Raw genomic sequence first — 16,170 nt, 5'->3', positions numbered from 1 at the left:
ATGGTGGAATCTTACCTTAAGAATCTAAGATAATTTAATTTGACGATTCAACGATACATAGAATAGTGTGGTATGATTTCTTGGCCCGATTATGTTCACCATTCATAGATGGAAGATTTGGGATAGTGAACAAGAGAGGTGCGATGATGCCAAAGTGCACTGTCAGTCTCACAACAACTTGATCGCATAGAGTCCACTATCCTTGGCCAAAATAGAATCAGGATATGCGGAATCCTCCATTTAGCCACGGGAAAAGATTGATACTGGTCGCTTAGCATTTGTGTTTTCACTTGACAAGCAGTCATGTTTGACTGCCCTTGTGGCTTTCGCTACCATCTGTTTACAGCTTGATTCATATCTAAGGGACAGGCACCACAAACAGAGAGAACAACACTTCAAACACCACGTCACACGCCTCTTCAACATAGCGCTTAGAGGAAAGTGCAACTCATATACAAGAACAAGCATTCAAAACTCTATTTTCGCCCCAAGTCTGGTGATTCGACGAAAAGTTCGAAAGGGCACTCTTGGAAAGAAATCCCCAAAATCCTCAATGTTGCTCTGAGGAACTTCTCGTTATTCTAGCTAAGAATTGTCTTCGTGTTTACTGCGTTCTCAGAGATCCACGTCGTCAAATACTTTTTTTAACAAAAAACATTACCATATGTAAGCAGTTGATAATGGCTTAAATGAGCTTTGTCGAAGTTCGCAACCTCTGAGCGCCACAATATCTTAAACCCAATAAAATGCGATCCAACTAATATAAGTGGCCGTGTTTCTCTGTCTTGGAAGCGCACGTTGACAAATCCCTCCTTTTGGAACGAATGATCTCTAAGCGCCTCTCCTGCCAACCAAATTAACCGAGACAACCGGCATTTACGTAGAGATCGGCACCCAAACCCTTGTAATACGATCAGCCTTACGGTAGCAAGCTCTCAGTTTCTCTCATTGGTACGAGGTAGATGAGATGCCAAGACGCGAAGTCGACAAATTGGAATAACCGCGAGTGTGACCAAACTTGAACACGAGATCTTACATGAGACGTACAATTCGTTTCTATTCTCGAAGCTCAGTGACGTAGAGAGCCTCGTACTGAGTAGTTACTCAGGATGACACCTAGTAGCAAGTATCCTTCAGTAAGAATGGAATGACAAAAAGTGTAAGTAAATGGGCTACTAAAGAAAGTATAACTAGGGGGGTATTTCCCGCTGAAGAATAGTCCTCCATCATTGTTATCATCACAAAACAATCCCATCCTCAAATCTCAATAATCTCAATCGAACCAAAGAGACTTTCTTCAAAATCTACAAAAAAGACACTCAAAATGCAATTCCCAACCACTACCGCAGTTTTCCTCTCAGCCCTCCTCTCCACCATCGCCGCCGCTCCCGCGCCCCAGACAACAGTCACCCCGGGCGCACCCACAACCTGGGAAGTAACCAACTTCAATCTCGGATGCTCCCCGGCCGGTTGCACCTACTCTTTCACCATCAGCGGGCCCGCGACCGTCGACGTCGGCTCCGCATTCACAACTCAATGCACCGGAACCGACCTCCAGGACAAGTTCGTGGCATGTGCTGATCCGAAGGTGACGTCCAACCTAGTCCCTGAGACGACAGGCTTGATTTTGTCCGTCATTAGGGAAGGACCTGCTGCTGCGGGCGGACCTGTGGGCATTATGAGTGGAAATGCGACGGCGGCGGCGAGTGGGGAGCCTGCGTTGGAGAACTTTTCGATTCCGGCGTACTTTTATGGGGATATTGCTTCATAGGGCAAGGGACACGAGGTGCCGTGGGTGGAGAGAATTGGAATGAATGGAGTGTAGCGGAGTATGTGATGCCTTGTAATGCTTGTAGATGAAGGTTTGCATTGTGCAGAGGAGATCTTCTGTATTTTAGCATTGTACCACGAGCACATATTGTATTTGAGTAAATAGCATACCGCAGATATTCGAACAATTATGTAGCTTTCCATTCCTCCTTCTTACGGCTGCCCAGTGAACAGATCTTACAATACAATGAGGGCGCAAAGGAACGGCGCTACGACGTTCGAGGCAAGCCGGCGCTTGGCTATTATACGAAATGCACGTACGTTTTACTTAGTGTCCATTGCATTAATCGCCTCTTGAGAGTAAGGTGCGGTCTTCTGCTGAGCAATTAGCTAATCGACAAGTGGTTGAGCGTTGACGGACAACATGCCTGGAGGACTGATTCACAATATTCCTCGTTGGTCAGCAGGCGGCTGAGTTGCGTACACGTCCTACCCATAGCAAAGACATCTTCTAAGCTGACAAGGCTGGCAATCATTTTCTTTATCTTTAATGGAAGTGAATGAAAGTTAAGAGGGCTCCTGGTACAGCTGCCGATAGCTCATGAATTGTGTTAAACTCGTAGCGCTTGTCCATTACTAATATTTCTTGTTGACGAAATGCCACATCTTCAGTGGTTGGAAGATGACACAAGTTTGGATGCTCATCTTTATCGAGTACACTCGGTTGGTGCTGAGGAAGTGGAAGCTCGTCGGCGGTTAAATCCTCGTTCGGGCTTGGAGTATGGTACCTTATTGCTTCCGGAGTTTCTAAATTGTAAGCGAAGTCGGACTGATAGTATCATGTTACTTACTGGAATCGACAGTCCCATCAGTCTGTTGATTCGCCACACTCTTTCTCTTGAACTTTTCGATCTTCTGCCTCTTAATTCGTGATCCTCCATGAAAGAAGACGGTGTCTTTTCCATCGTGCTTTGCTCGCTTTTCTCCCTTCGCGAGGACGAAAAGCATTTCGTCTGTTCGAATATTCTTATTGAACTTCCATTCATCGAGCTTTAGCTTCCACTTCCGCATGCTAAAGTCAGTATAAGTTAGTACAGTTGTTTTTGGCATGGTAATGAGTGAAATGAGTAACCAGAGCGTGAAGAGGCCGGCACTGACCTTGCCTTGAGACCATATTTCTGCTCGAATGTATGCATTGTGATTGGAAGTGTATGCTTCTCTTCAACGTAGAATTGATAGATCTCTTCTTTACGCAAGTCCCATTTCTGGTTGTTCTTTGATAGCGTAGAAGGCTTCATGGTCAAAATCAGTTCGGAGGGCGTTTCTGCTGAGGCTACAAGAATGCGTTATACTTAATAAGTATTAAAAGGGTGTTGATTAATCAGAAGCAATATGGTGATAGTATCGTAGACGACTCGGAGAATCACAGGAAATATGTGTTGTGGAAATTGGCAAGAAGAGGTTTGGTAATTGTGCAGCCCCAACACGAGTAGGGCGGGAGTTCTTATTCGAACATCGGAATGGCTGCAAACCTCCGACCGAGCGAGTGAGAACAAAGTCAAAAGTGCAATTCTCTTCTGTCCCCTATCACAAGCACTCGTTTAATTGACCATACATGTGGCCCTTCACACAAACAAAGCAGATGCAGTACAATGCTATCATGAGACTGTCCGATCCTGCTATCTCGCGAAAGAAGCGCGAGGCTGTAAAAAGGATGTACTTGATCCTTGCCCGGATCTCGAGGCGTCTTACAACAAGCTGAAAAGCTGGTAAACGGCTACAAAGTGGCAAAACGGCATCTGCTCAAAAGTGCGATATGCAACAAAGTAAAGAGGGGTAATGGGATAAAAGGCACTTGCTTATGCTTCTTTATTGTTATTTAAAAGCAGTGAGATATTATTGGTACGAGAGGTCGATTGCCTCTGAGAACTTGGTGCATGCAGTCGCTGTCGCTTGTCAAAGGAACGGCAAGCGGTAGGTAATGGAAAGCTCGACGCGAGGCCCGTCGATTCCAGAAGACTTCGAATTGAACCCTATAATCCAAACGCCATTGAACTCCGCAGTACGGAATTGAATCAGGTATCATGGTGTACATTCTCCAATTAAGACGAACCTCTACAGCTCGTCTTTGTAGAAGATCTCCTCACTTCCTTCGTCGTCTTCTGCTTCATCATCTTCGTCCACAATGCCTAGTATCTCTCTGATCTGTCCTGGAGCATCCACCACCTCAATTCTCCATCCCTTCTCCTTGGCCATTTTCTGAACCTCATGCTTCAGCTGCTCCACCATCTCAGGATCCAGATCAATTTTCTTCATCTCTGTTTCACTCAGCATCTCGACGTTGCCGCCTTCAGCCTTACTCTTCGCCTTAGCAATAATCTCTGTGACCTTGCCTTGATTCTCCTTCCCGAAATCTTTGGGAATTGGCATCCGCTGCCCCTCCTTATTCATCCACTTCCCGGCCCCCACAATCAGCCCACCAACGTTAACAGGTTTCTCTTTTTGCGTATCGGCCTCCAGTCTGGCGTCGATGAGCATTAGTTCTCGTCTATAGGTAAGCTCATCCTCTGGAACCACTATGCGACAAACGATTGGATTCGCTTTGGTCTCTTTTGGTGGCATGAAAGCAACATCGCTGCAGAGTCGAGGAGTGTATACTACCATCAAATACGAACATGTTGTGACTTCTTTGATATAACCAATGCGATCTGTGACGTGAGGATTACAGTGGAATTGTACCTCGACTCTTCTCGGCTTGCCGGTAAGATCGCATGTTGTCCCACCATCCATCTTCTGTACCAGATATCGACTATCGCCTTTGACCTGTAGCTCCGTCTTCGGCGGTTCATCCGATTGCTTGCCTCTGTGGACATCTATTTGGTTGCCCCATTCGTCCTCTGTGCTCTCTTTGCCGTGTGCTTTTCCCAGCACAAATTGTTTGGTGGTAGGATCTCGTTGCGGCGGAAGTAGGGGCTTGCCAGGCTGTGGAGGAAGCTGGTGGAATTGGGTAATCTCATTGTTGTAGCAGAACGAATACGACCACCATCCAGAGACAAAATATAAGCAATTGCCCTCGAGATCTTGAAGCAATTCCCAGCCCTTGTCAGTGGCGCGTGCTAACTCCTTTTGTTCTGCAGCTCGAGCTTCGGCGGCGGACGTCTCGTTCTTTGGCGGGGTATCAACTATGGGTATAGTGCATAGGTGTTGTTCTCCGTTCAAGTACATGTATTCGTAAGTTTCGTGGGAGGGATCAAAGGGTACATCGGCAGCAGAAGAGCTGTGAGCTCCACGGCGAGATTGGATGCCATCCGTTGTAGAGCTCTGCGGAGGATCGTGAATCGCGGAAGAGGCTTGCTCAACTATGAGGCTGGCTTCTGCATTGGATACGAAGGAGTCGGAGAAGATTACTTCATACTTGTCCTTCTTAGCTGGACCGCAAAGTGAAGCTTGGGGGGTCGTACCTGGGGGAATGCTAGCAAGTCATCGTGCACGCTGAACACGGTTTGACTTGCCAAAGCTATAGGAGCTGAAGCCAGGAAGGCTGTAACGTATTGACGCATCTTGCCTTATGGCAATTATGAAGCTGTTAATCCTGCATTCGAGGTATTGTTGGTTTTAGGATAGGTATTCTTGTAAAAGTTGTCATCTTAGTTGTCTGCGATTGGTCAAAAGCTTACGATTCGGATTCGGTGTTTAGTTTATCCGCGGCACGTGATAGCGATAAATTTGAAGAAATTCCATCATTGTATCGTTCCTTCTCTGAGCTTCACTCAATCTCAGACTGGCGAAAATTGCCTTTAGTCACGACCAAGAGCTACCATGTGTTTTGGTCTAATGTACACTTTCACATCTTCTCGAGGTGCTTCGAAAAACGAGAGACAGTTCTCTACGAGACCCCTTTCCTGCTATTTTCGTACTTCCCCATTTTCTAGCATTATCAAGACTGGCCGTCATGAGATTGAACTTTAAATTTAAGTCTCGGTGTACTTGCCATCAAAACAGCGATCCCAAGTCCAAATCCATGCGAAGGCCATGGCATCATGTTACATAGCAAGATTTTCTACCCAGCCTGCCCTCGAGCCTAGAAGTCTAGCCCATTGGTGCTGGATGCCCTCATCATCAGTGATTCATATCCGAGCTCTATCTGCAGACAAGTGCTGGCAGTACTCTGCAAGCTCTCCGACCTTCGCAATCACCTTTGAAGATTAGTCAAACATCCTCCCACGTTGTGTATTGAAATTGGGCATCAATGAGAATCATGTTGATGAAAAGAAGGACTCAAGAAGCACCCTCCAAACTGCCAGAATAGATGCATACACTAAGTCAGTCTCTTGCGATGTGCGGATGCGCGAAGACGTGGCATATCTGGATCATGTGATGTTGGGCAGCCTGACACGAAGAAAGGCAGAAAGTGAAGTGCAGGAAGTCCGAGAGATTAAGGACATTTAATTATTGAGAATCGGAATCCATCATAGACTGACTGCCACTCACAAATGTATGAAACAATAGATGGAACTGCAATTCCTTGTCTTTGAGGTTCAGAGCGTACTGGAAAGGCTGACAAAATCGCCAACTCTACAGGACTGCAGGAGGCTGAGTTTGAATCTGCAATGCGACTAGGCTCAACATACAGACTCAGACAATGAACGATTCGCCAAATGTCATCAAAGCTCTCATGTGATATATATATACCGGATCAATCTGAACTTCAGACAATAATGACTGATCTTGCGGATTCTCCCTTACAGGTACAATCCTTGTTCTTGAGGAGAAGGTTCCACACGTGCTGTGAAACATATTGTCAACGAGGCTCGAGCATGTCGAGAATGCAAATCAGGCAATGAGAGCGCCAGCACAGTTTTGGGCATCTCGGCATTGAAGCCAAGGAGATCTGGACTCTTCAAGTTCAACCGTGTGACACCTTCTTTCAAGTCGAGAAAGGTACGATGCCGTCTTACTGGAAATGCCTCAAATCCAATCTACAGATGATATGCAGCTTCAGATACGCCCCGTTTGCAAATGGAAAGGCATCTCGGCTGGCAGCGCGAGATGTCTTGGTGTCGGTGTAGGACTTCAAGCCGTGACTGGTTGCACCGAAAAGCCGTTGGAAAGAATACGGTGAGATGGGCCACTGAGGGGAAGTGTGCGGTCGACATGGTCCGGCTGGGCGAACATGGAGAGCATTTGCGAACCATCCTCACCAACGTGGTGTTTCTCGGTGGAACCTTGGTGACGAATCCGAATCCTTCAACCTCGACGATGGTCGAATAAGATGCGTTGTTTGAGTGAGGCGGACAGAAGTGAGGCAATCTTGCGCTGGTCCCAGTCGGAGCGAACCGCAGGGCAGACCAGGAACCAAATGCAGCCATGATTCGTCGCTTCACTTTAATCTAGTGCACTGTAGTCCACTGCAAGGACAGGGCATTCGCTGACTTGCTGTTGTCGTGAGCCGGTACACCAATGGTGTCTCTGGTGCCAGCAGCACGCATGCAGCCCGCGCCCGATCGGTGTGAGGATTGGGAAACAATTGCTCGCTGGACCGTTGCCTTGCGTCCAATATGCCCGCATGCCACGATGGCCTTGATAGGCTTGATGAAGGTGCAGATGTGCTGTCATCGACCATTAGAATTGCCTTTGGGCCAGTTCCGTCACAAAATCATCCACTGAACGCTTGCGAAAGGGCATTGCGCTGCTCGCCGCGGCCACTAAGAAGGCGTCGAAAGGCCCGGGTCTCGCAAGGAAAGCGAGGACATTGCACACAGCAACACAGAAAAGTAATGCTCATGCATCCCGCCAACACCACCAAGCAAGCATCGTCCTGCATCACCCATCATCCATCATCCAGAAGCAACAGTGCGACTTCCACTCTCGTCATCCCCTCCAACCACGACTCAATATCCCCGGCAACTTATCAAGCCATCATCCTGGGATTGGCACCCATCCCTCGCAGAGCCCCATATGGTGGTCTGCCGCGTTGTGAGGAATACATAGTTTGTCTCTCCTCCATCCATCCATCTCATCCTTCGCCTTACTTTCATGTACCGCCAGCATCACCGCTCATCGCCCTCTCAATCTCAAACACCACGACGAACTGCTTCATTGTCATTGTTCGTGCAATAACGTCGTTCGCTCAACAGTAAGTTGTAGATCTTAATGCCTATCCATCTGACGGCATGGCACCAAGTAAACCTTCGCTGACATTGCAAGGCTGCAAAGCCGTTACAGCTACTCGCAACGTCGAAAGTACTCCTTCCTGTAACCATCAGCATTACAACAGCACAAGATGTCGTCGAATCTTAGAATAGACACTTCTGCTTCTATCAACGACAGTCGACTACAGGCTCTGTTAGCCAAGCAAGCAGAGTTCGATGCCGCACAAGCACAACTTCAAGCCGAGATAGCTTCTCTTATGCCCTCAAGTACACCTTCGATATCATATCACCGATCACCTATACACAAACAGCAACAGCAACGCCGAAGTCATGTCCCTCGAAGCATGTCGAGCACTGGAGTTCCCTCCATGTCGAGACATTCATCTTCTGTAGGACATTCTATTTGGCCTTGTCCTCGGAATTCATCTAATCTGAGATAGGACCGCATCGAATCAGTACAACAACGAAGAACGCTTTCCCAACGGTCGGCCACTTCAATGACACGTACGAATTCCAGAGGTACATCGTCACAACAGACAGGCAACGTTCCCTTCACTCAACATGGAGCAATGCCACCGACCCTCAACACCGAGTCTCGTCGCCGAGAGCATCCTGCCATGATGGCATGGGCTCAAGATCCACCTTTAACCTCATATACATTCTCGCATCAGCCAACACAACAATCTCGGAAACCTGAACTGGATCTGGTTCCTGAGTTAGATCATCTCGGAGAAGATCCAGGTGATTTCCTTTATCGAACGTCAGGTACTCTGACACTACCACCGACTGTCTCGATCACTTCAGCACGACAAATATCATCAACATCGATGTCACAGCTTCAATCAACCTCGATGGCATCGATGCGAGACCCTTCGCAAAGTGCTCCCAGCCCCTACCATCTACCAATCCCTTCAACGCCAACTTCCGACTCACTCACGACAGCGACAACACTTACAAGCAGTATGAGTCGACAAACTAGTCTGTGCACTGTGCCCGAGCCTCTGCTCGAAAGTATTCAGATGATGAAGTTCAATTCGAACGCGTCTTATTCCTCTGATGTTCATGACGATCAACCTATGTATGATCAAGTTGCTCATTTTCCATCCTCTCATCATAGTCGTCGTTCCTCAAATGAGGAGCAGTCTCAGCTTCTTGTTGGTGCTGGTGGTGCAAGTCACGAGTCACAATTTTCACATTCTTTGCAAATGACATCTTCTCCCTCTTATGGTGAGAAGATGGAGAAATCCCAGTCGAATGAAAGTACTTCTTCGTCATTATCGTCGTCGTCTCGAAATGTCAAGCGTCTGCAGGACCAGATCAATCTGGCAGCTGCACGACCGCTCAAGCCCAAAGGTGGCAGCGAAGATTCTACAATGTCTCGCGAGAATTCATCACAATCGATGACACGACTTGAGTCAAAAGACGGGTCACAAGACAAAGTTGCTATCTCGAAGCCTACTTATCAACGACCAAAGCACGATCGAGTATTCTGTAAGCTATGTGATAGTCATCAAGAAGGCTTTCGCGGCGAGCACGAGCTTCGAAGACATCAAGATCGAGAACACAAGTCGATGGTTAAGAAGTGGGTTTGCATTGAGCCAACAGATGGTCAAAGCCATCCCAAGCCAGTATTGGCTCTCGCGAGGTGCAAAGCATGTGCTCAACAGAAGAAGAAATACGGCGCATACTATAACGCTGCTGCGCATCTTCGACGCGCCCACTTCAAGCCTAAGGCTAAGGGTCGGGCAAAGAACAGCAAGGGTGACGACGCCGAGAAGCGCGGGGGAAAGGGAGGTGGAGACTGGCCACCAATGTCTGAGCTCAAGTGCTGGATGAAGGAAGTGGAGGAACAAGCATCCGAATTCCCTCTCAGCGATGCTCAACAAGAGGCTGCCGATGCATCCGACGACGAAACACTCGAAGACGATCAGTTCTACTCCCAACAAACCATCTCAACTATGGGCAGTAGCATCGGTTTCGACACCCCCTTCATCGCCGACAACTCACCAATCCTCAACCTCTACCCGAACACAGTCAGCAACAACGACATGTACGGCATGCAAATGTCTCTCGACCTGTCTGGTGCTGGGCAGACCCAGTGCATGGATCAAACCATGTACACTGGGCCTACCCAGAACCTCTTTCCTTCTTTCTCTCACGATTCTTTCCAGAATGTGTTCTTCAATAATAACCCTTCTGTCTTTCCTCAATACTCTGATGATCAGATCCCTAGCTGGTCTTGAATTAACACACTTTGTACACTCCTCTCTCTGATCATTCTCGAAATGATCTTTGAAAAATCATGTATCCCCTTTTCTTATTCTTTCATGCATAGGGTATGGTAGTAAGGTTTAAATTTTCTTATTCAAATTTACGACTCTGTGTTAAGTACATACCTCTCGCGTTTCCAGTTCATCTTAGATGAATTGAAACGTCTGCTTTTTGGCGTTTCTACTCTTTCTTCTTTTCTTTCTCATTCTGGTTAGGGAAGGCATTATTGTTGATGAGCAATCAGGGTACAAATGATGTTATGAGATATGAATGTATGTTACGATCGATCTATGATTGCTTATTCAGGCGTACGGTTGGAGCCCAGGGGGCGGAATCGTGGGATTGTTTTAATACTACTACAATAGTAATACTACAAAGATCTTCAGAGACCTGTTGAATTCGTTGCCTCGTAGCATCTTCGAAAGTATGTTTGGAGAGCACACTAGTAAATTCCGTGTCGTCTGGTACACTTGAAATCCAGAGGTGATGCCTGTTTACTATTTATATCACAAACCGGATAGAGAGCATATTGACGGAAAATGATTTCATAGAAAGAGGTCTAAAGCCGTGAAATCCTTTTCCGGCCTCTGTTGATGATCCCTCCACTGTCAACACCAAAACGGAAGAGAACATCTTACCAGATGACAAGGCCACGCGAGCCGTAAGCGAAATGACACTCGCTTGCCCCTCTGAACACAAAAGTAAAAAAGGAAAAAAGAGCAAAAAAACTCCATGCGAAATTCTAAATCCTCCTCCCAAAGTTAGAAAATTGCAAAATGGTTCGACCGAAGACTCATCAGTGGCTTCTTGTAATCATCTGTGATCTAACTTCGTCTACATCCTCTCGGGTATTGCGAGGCTCTTCGCCCACATTCCCACCCCGTGAGAGCATCGCAACAATGGCGCATGTTTTCTACTGGGCTCATGTTTCAGAGAATCGATGTCTCCTAGGCTCTGTGGCCGACAAGAAAAACGCTTATTAGAATTTATGTACCAATTTGATTGTGGGCCGAATGAAGCCGTTGTTCAGGGATAGCCTGGATAGTCTTTGTGCTACGGTCTCAGATTGTGGGTGTGAATGCTTACAGGGCTGGAGAGGCTGGGACTTCTACAAGTTAAATCTACAAGTCGTAGCCACAACAACCCGAAATTCTTTCAATAGGATCTTCACAGACTTGATATCTACTGGGTGAAGCTACTTTCGTTTGCCAGACTTCGAATCACGTGAGCCTATGATAGGCGTATGACTTCAAGTTGCATCTAAACTTTCTTTATTGCACCTGCTCTCCTTGAGCGCCTCTGCAATGCTTGTTGATCTTGTCTTCCTCAGTATTTCTCAAACCCTCTTTCAACCTGACACCCCACTTCTACAGCACTTCCATGAAGCTCACAAGGCTCTGCTTATCAATGGCGTGGGGGCCAGGCGGATTCGGCGCTTGCGCCCCCTCCTCACGCTCAAGACGAAATAAGACATGAAGCCTTGTGTAATCCAAAAAAGCACAACTCGTTACCACAATGTCGATATCCGTCCCAGTCGTTTGTACGCACGAGCCGGGCCATGGCGATTCGCCGTCAAGTCCGGGGTCATACCAGACACACTTGGAGGCGACCGAGGCTCGCAAGGCTACCACAACCAGCTATCAGTATACTCCATTAAACGAAGACCTTAATGAGATTCGACTCCTTCAACTACTTCCCGGCAAATTCGGTGACCCAATTCATCTGACAATGGAAATGGTCTCATTCAATCCAGACGACGAAGATGTCGGGAAATTTGAAGCATTGTCGTACTTCTGGGGCTCGGAAGAAGATCCTATTGATGTCTTCATAGGCGAAGGAGAAGAAGTCACTCTCGCCGTGACTGGGAATTTGGCCGAAGCTCTACCTTATCTTCGCTATACCCACAAACCGCAAGCATTCTGGATCGACGCCATCTGTGTCAACCAGAAAGATCTCGTGGAGAGGAGTAAACAGGTGGGGCGAATGGCAGACATCTACTCCAAAGCCGACAGTGTGGTCGTTTGGCTTGGTCCAGAATCTTATGACAGCGATATAGCAATAGCTTGCATCGAAGAGATAGCTGGTCGTATCAAAGTCAATTTCTCACTGCAAGTCATGGAGCCGACGACGGAAGAGACGCACTGGGGCGACGCAAGATATACGCTACCATTCAAAAGGCGCGAGTTTCGAGCACTCTCGAATCTCCTCGGCCGGAACTGGTTCCAGAGATTATGGGTCTGGCAAGAAGTCCACCTTGCTACCCACAATCCTGTTGTGATGTGTGGATTCCGCCGAATTTCTTGGTCAGGCTTGCGCAAAGCCGTCTTCGGTTTGTTCGCAAAGCCCAGACCGACAAGCAGCGCAGATGTCGTGGTCATGGAGCACCTGAGGACAGCATACTCGTTAATGCTTGGACAAGATAGTAACCAGTTTGATAGGCTTCTTTACCAGACCAGACACACCAAGTGTACAGACCCAAGAGATAGAGTCTTTGCATTATGTTCCTTGAGTCGTTCAGACCATGGTATGCTTGAAATGCAGACGGACTTCACCAAGGAAGTGCATGAGGTTTATCAAGATGCCATGCTACACTGGACCCGAAAGACTCGCTGTCTCAATCTTCTATGCATGGTCGAAATGCACGAGCATCTCAAGGGAGTTCCATCTTGGATACCGGATTGGTCCACCAAAAGACTCACAAAGCCTCTCCCTTATGGTCTGGCAGGCGGCCTCACAGAGTCTCTGATACCTTCAGATGTTAACCACATACTGCCAGCAATGGGTGTCATTGTCGGCGAGGTCAAAGCAGCCGAGGATTTCGACTACTCGGACGATGGGGACGCAGAAATGGGGCCCATGGCACGAGAACTGTGCCGTGTGGTCTCCCGACTAGACATCACAGGACCTTTCATCCCAGGCAGCAAGCTTGCCAAAAATCTCTGCGTCGTTGTCGTTGGAAATCGGTATTTGGAGCGATTCTTTCCTCCCAATACGAATGAACTGCCTTTTGAGGATATCGAGAAAACGCTATGCCATGCGCTCAACTACGTGTTTGGATGGACAGAGCACATAACGCGTGGCAAGGAGACGTCTGATTCATCGTCACGTCCAACGCCGACAGCTGAGGATGATGTGGAGCTTGGAACTTTGGATTTGTCCGCGTTGAATATACGAGATGACACCAAGGACGAAGTTTCGAGCACCATAGCAAACGCAGGAGACGATCAGTCAAATAACGACCAAGAAGTTACAAGTACAGCAAGAGAAGAGCTAGCGGACGAAGAACCAAACGCCAATCCGGAAGTGTCAAGTATATCGAGCGTAAACGCAGACGACGAAATTGAAGATCAAGACTGGGAAGACGTAAATTCAGATGAAGATAGAGCATACATATCACCACCCAGCAGCAGCGACTCAGAATCCGTATCTGGCGACTCAATCCCGGATTCAATCTTCGGCGGAGCCTCCTCCGATGAGCTATTCGCCTTTGACAACGTCCGCAACCACTGCCGCGAAAGATCGCTCTACACGACCACGGATGGGAGATTCGGTCTCGCACCTGCCAAGACTTTACCGGGAGACGTGGTCGCTAGTCTTCTCGGCTGCCCCTCAGCCATGATACTCCGCCCCGTCCAGGACGGCAAGTACCAAGTCATAGGAGAAGCTCTCTGTCAAGGATTCATGTACGGCGAAGGCCTTCTTGGTCCGTTGCCAGAACACGTTGAGCCGATCTTGTATTATGCCGATAATCTTGGCGAGGATTGGTGGGCGTTTCTTAACCAAGAGACGACGGAGTTTTTGCCTGAGGATCCGAGGTTGGGGGAGTTGCCGAAGGGGTGGATGAAGACGGAACATGAGTATGATAAGACGTTTAGTATCTTTGTGCATGAGGGGACGGAGGAGAGGTTGTATAATGTTGATCCGAGGATGACACCTGAGAGTCTGAGGGAGAGGGGGGTTGATTTGAAGACTTTTGAGTTGGTGTGAGGGTCCTGGTCCGGGGCTTTCGTAAACAGAGGTTCGCCTGTGGAAGGTACTCGAATGCGATACTCGCGATGCTCAATAGAGCCGGAAAAATATGAGAGACAAAAGCCGCTCCAGGTGGAAGCTAGCCAGAACCACTCCAAGAAGATCCAAAAACCAAACAAGCGGTAAGTCCATCCATCACAGCAGTCTATACCAGTAGTTCTTACTCACAAGTCTCCTATAGATTCACCTTCACGCCTCCAAATCGATCTGGTCTGTGCTCGAGATTTTTGAGTACCCATTGGGACGACGTTTGTTGCACGTCGCATCTCTGACGGTTTCATCTTGGGGTGTTATGAAAACCGAACTGGGAAATTTCGAGAAGTTTTGTTGCACATCGCAGCCCATCATATGCTTTGAACCTTTTGAAAGGCTGGACTGAAAAGTTTTGTTGCATGTCGCAAATACCAAAACATGCTCTCCGGAAAAGGCTTATTCGAAGGCTCGCTTTGATCAGATAGCTTGTCCCTGTTGAATGGGTTGCTCTGTTGGAAGGCTTCATCTGATGGCTTGCTCTGAAGTTGATCAGATGGGATGGCTTCCTCTCCTGGCTTGCTTTAAGGAAGGCTCCTTTGATGGCTTGCTCTGGAAAAGCCTTAGTTTGATCAAACAGCTGACTCTGATCGGATCGCTCTCCTGATCTCAAGGCTTGCTCTGAACGGAAGGCTTGCTCCAAGTTGATCCGATGGGATGGCTTCCTCTCGTGGCTTGCTCTGGAAAAGCCATATTGTGATCGCATAGCTTGCTCTCATCACATAGCTTGCCATGGAAAGGCTTACTCTGGAGAAGGCTTACTCTGAGCTCCCTTCCAAGGAGATTTATTGCACGTCACAATTCCCAAAACATGCTCTCAGAAAAAGGCTTATTCAGAATGCTTGATCTGAGGAATTGGTCTTGCTTTGAAGAGCTTCTCTGATTGGATGGCTTGTTATAATTGCATGGCTTGCTCCAAAAAAGCTTACTCTGGTCAGATGGCTTCTCCTGATCGCAAGGCTTGCTCTGGGAAAGACTTACTGAGATCCCTTGCAAAGGGTTTTGTTGCACGTCGTACTTTGGAACACTTGCTCCAAGGCCTGCTCTCTGTTACGAAGGCTTGCTCTGATAGGATACTTGATCATATCAAAAGTCTTGATCGCATGGCTTGCTTTGATCGCATGGCTTGCTCTGATCCCATGGCTTACTCTGAGAAAGACTTACCCTGGGAAAGGCTTACTCAGATGATCCAAGGCTTGCTCCGAAGTTGATTTGAGGATACCTTCCTTTTGCGGCTTGCTCTAAACTTCGTTCACGCAGTTTTGTTGCATGTCGTAATGCTGAAGTCATCCTCTGACTAGACCTCTTGCGCTGATAGGGTCTGATTGTATTGCTCTGATAGAATCTCTTCCTTTAGGTGGATCTCTTCCTCTGATAGGATCTCATGCTCCGACCGGACCTTTTCTGCTAGGATTGTGTCCTTTGACCGGATACGACTGCACGGCTTGCTCTGATATGATCTCTAGCTCTGATTGGATACCTTGGTCTGGAAAGGCTTATTCAAGCTACGAAGGCTTCCTCTTGCGACGTGCAACAAAATGCTGGCAGTGTCGTCAGTGTAAGGACGCTTCTTCATGCTCATGTATAGCTGCGATATGTGTGCAGTAGTTAACCCAGAAACGTTGGTGTTCGGTATTTCTACTCATCTGGTCTTTCACCAGTCATTTTTAGTATAGTTATGAATAGATGCGACACGTAATAGGAGATCACTCAAACAATCTCAAATTGTCGACCAGTGACCTATACTCTCTACATTTCAATCTTTGGATCTTATCCCTAGCCAAGTAACAGCGTTGCTTAACTAGCAGCCATATGGTGCGATGAACAAAGGGAAATAAAACTCTCCTCTCTGTCGCTGGCGAATAGCTACTTAATCAACTTGTGATTATTTGCCAAGGACAAATACCTTTCACGCCCT

The 16,170-nt window shown here is 47.5% G+C and overlaps 6 protein-coding genes across 6 annotated transcripts; 3 read left to right on the top strand and 3 right to left on the bottom strand.

Moving 5' to 3' along the window:
* The first annotated feature begins 1,047 nt into the window (after window positions 1–1,047).
* LY89DRAFT_107032 (uncharacterized protein) lies at window positions 1,048–1,912 on the top strand. The gene has a single exon (XM_018205048.1). It carries the CDS (start codon window positions 1,325–1,327, stop codon window positions 1,769–1,771), a length of 447 nt encoding a protein of 148 aa, XP_018069594.1. The 5' UTR covers window positions 1,048–1,324; the 3' UTR covers window positions 1,772–1,912.
* A 405-nt stretch (window positions 1,913–2,317) lies between these two features.
* On the bottom strand, window positions 2,318–3,068 carry LY89DRAFT_670738 (uncharacterized protein; the record flags this gene model as incomplete). Its single annotated transcript, XM_018213184.1, has 3 exons — window positions 2,318–2,577; window positions 2,622–2,842; window positions 2,929–3,068. The coding sequence occupies 3 exons, from the start codon at window positions 3,066–3,068 to the stop codon at window positions 2,318–2,320; spliced, it is 621 nt and encodes a 206-aa protein (XP_018069593.1).
* A 588-nt stretch (window positions 3,069–3,656) lies between these two features.
* Window positions 3,657–5,409, bottom strand: LY89DRAFT_648441 (uncharacterized protein). The gene is made up of 2 exons (XM_018212015.1): window positions 5,232–5,409; window positions 3,657–5,184 (listed from the first exon to the last, which is right to left on the bottom strand). Exons 1-2 carry the CDS (start codon window positions 5,328–5,330, stop codon window positions 3,886–3,888), a joined length of 1,398 nt encoding a protein of 465 aa, XP_018069592.1. The 5' UTR covers window positions 5,331–5,409; the 3' UTR covers window positions 3,657–3,885.
* Window positions 5,410–7,788: 2,379 nt separating this feature from the next.
* Window positions 7,789–10,295, top strand: LY89DRAFT_106934 (uncharacterized protein). The gene is made up of 3 exons (XM_018205047.1): window positions 7,789–7,906; window positions 7,978–8,311; window positions 8,363–10,295. The coding sequence occupies exons 2-3, from the start codon at window positions 8,054–8,056 to the stop codon at window positions 10,163–10,165; spliced, it is 2,061 nt and encodes a 686-aa protein (XP_018069591.1). The 5' UTR covers window positions 7,789–7,906; window positions 7,978–8,053; the 3' UTR covers window positions 10,166–10,295.
* Window positions 10,296–11,927: 1,632 nt separating this feature from the next.
* LY89DRAFT_587862 (uncharacterized protein) lies at window positions 11,928–14,180 on the top strand (the record flags this gene model as incomplete). Its single annotated transcript, XM_018209451.1, has 2 exons — window positions 11,928–13,282; window positions 13,712–14,180. 2 exons carry the CDS (start codon window positions 11,928–11,930, stop codon window positions 14,178–14,180), a joined length of 1,824 nt encoding a protein of 607 aa, XP_018069590.1.
* A 194-nt stretch (window positions 14,181–14,374) lies between these two features.
* Window positions 14,375–15,049, bottom strand: LY89DRAFT_106883 (uncharacterized protein). Its single transcript, XM_018205046.1, has one exon. The coding sequence runs from the start codon at window positions 14,956–14,958 to the stop codon at window positions 14,500–14,502; it is 459 nt and encodes a 152-aa protein (XP_018069589.1). The 5' UTR covers window positions 14,959–15,049; the 3' UTR covers window positions 14,375–14,499.
* Window positions 15,050–16,170: the final 1,121 nt, after the last annotated feature.

This window comes from Mollisia scopiformis (genome assembly GCF_001500285.1).
Source record: "Mollisia scopiformis unplaced genomic scaffold LY89scaffold_15, whole genome shotgun sequence".
Classification (NCBI taxonomy): domain Eukaryota; kingdom Fungi; phylum Ascomycota; class Leotiomycetes; order Helotiales; family Mollisiaceae; genus Mollisia; species Mollisia scopiformis.
Note: the sequence above shows the minus strand (reverse complement) of the source record. Positions and strands in the feature narration are given on the sequence as shown.

Bases quoted from the DNA above. Each gene is read 5' to 3' on its own strand.
- LY89DRAFT_107032 (XM_018205048.1), top strand. From the start codon at position 1,325: ATGCAATTCCCAACCACTACCGCAGTTTTCCTCTCAGCCCTCCTCTCC.
- LY89DRAFT_648441 (XM_018212015.1), bottom strand. From the start codon at position 5,330: ATGCGTCAATACGTTACAGCCTTCCTGGCTTCAGCTCCTATAGCTTTG. The intron at 5,185-5,231 runs GTACGACCCCCC...AAGAAGGACAAG, and splicing joins ACTTGCTAGCATTCCCCCAG to TATGAAGTAATCTTCTCCGA.
- LY89DRAFT_106934 (XM_018205047.1), top strand. From the start codon at position 8,054: ATGTCGTCGAATCTTAGAATAGACACTTCTGCTTCTATCAACGACAGT. The intron at 8,312-8,362 runs GTAGGACATTCT...AATCTGAGATAG, and splicing joins TGTCGAGACATTCATCTTCT to GACCGCATCGAATCAGTACA.
- LY89DRAFT_106883 (XM_018205046.1), bottom strand. From the start codon at position 14,958: ATGCGATCACAATATGGCTTTTCCAGAGCAAGCCACGAGAGGAAGCCA.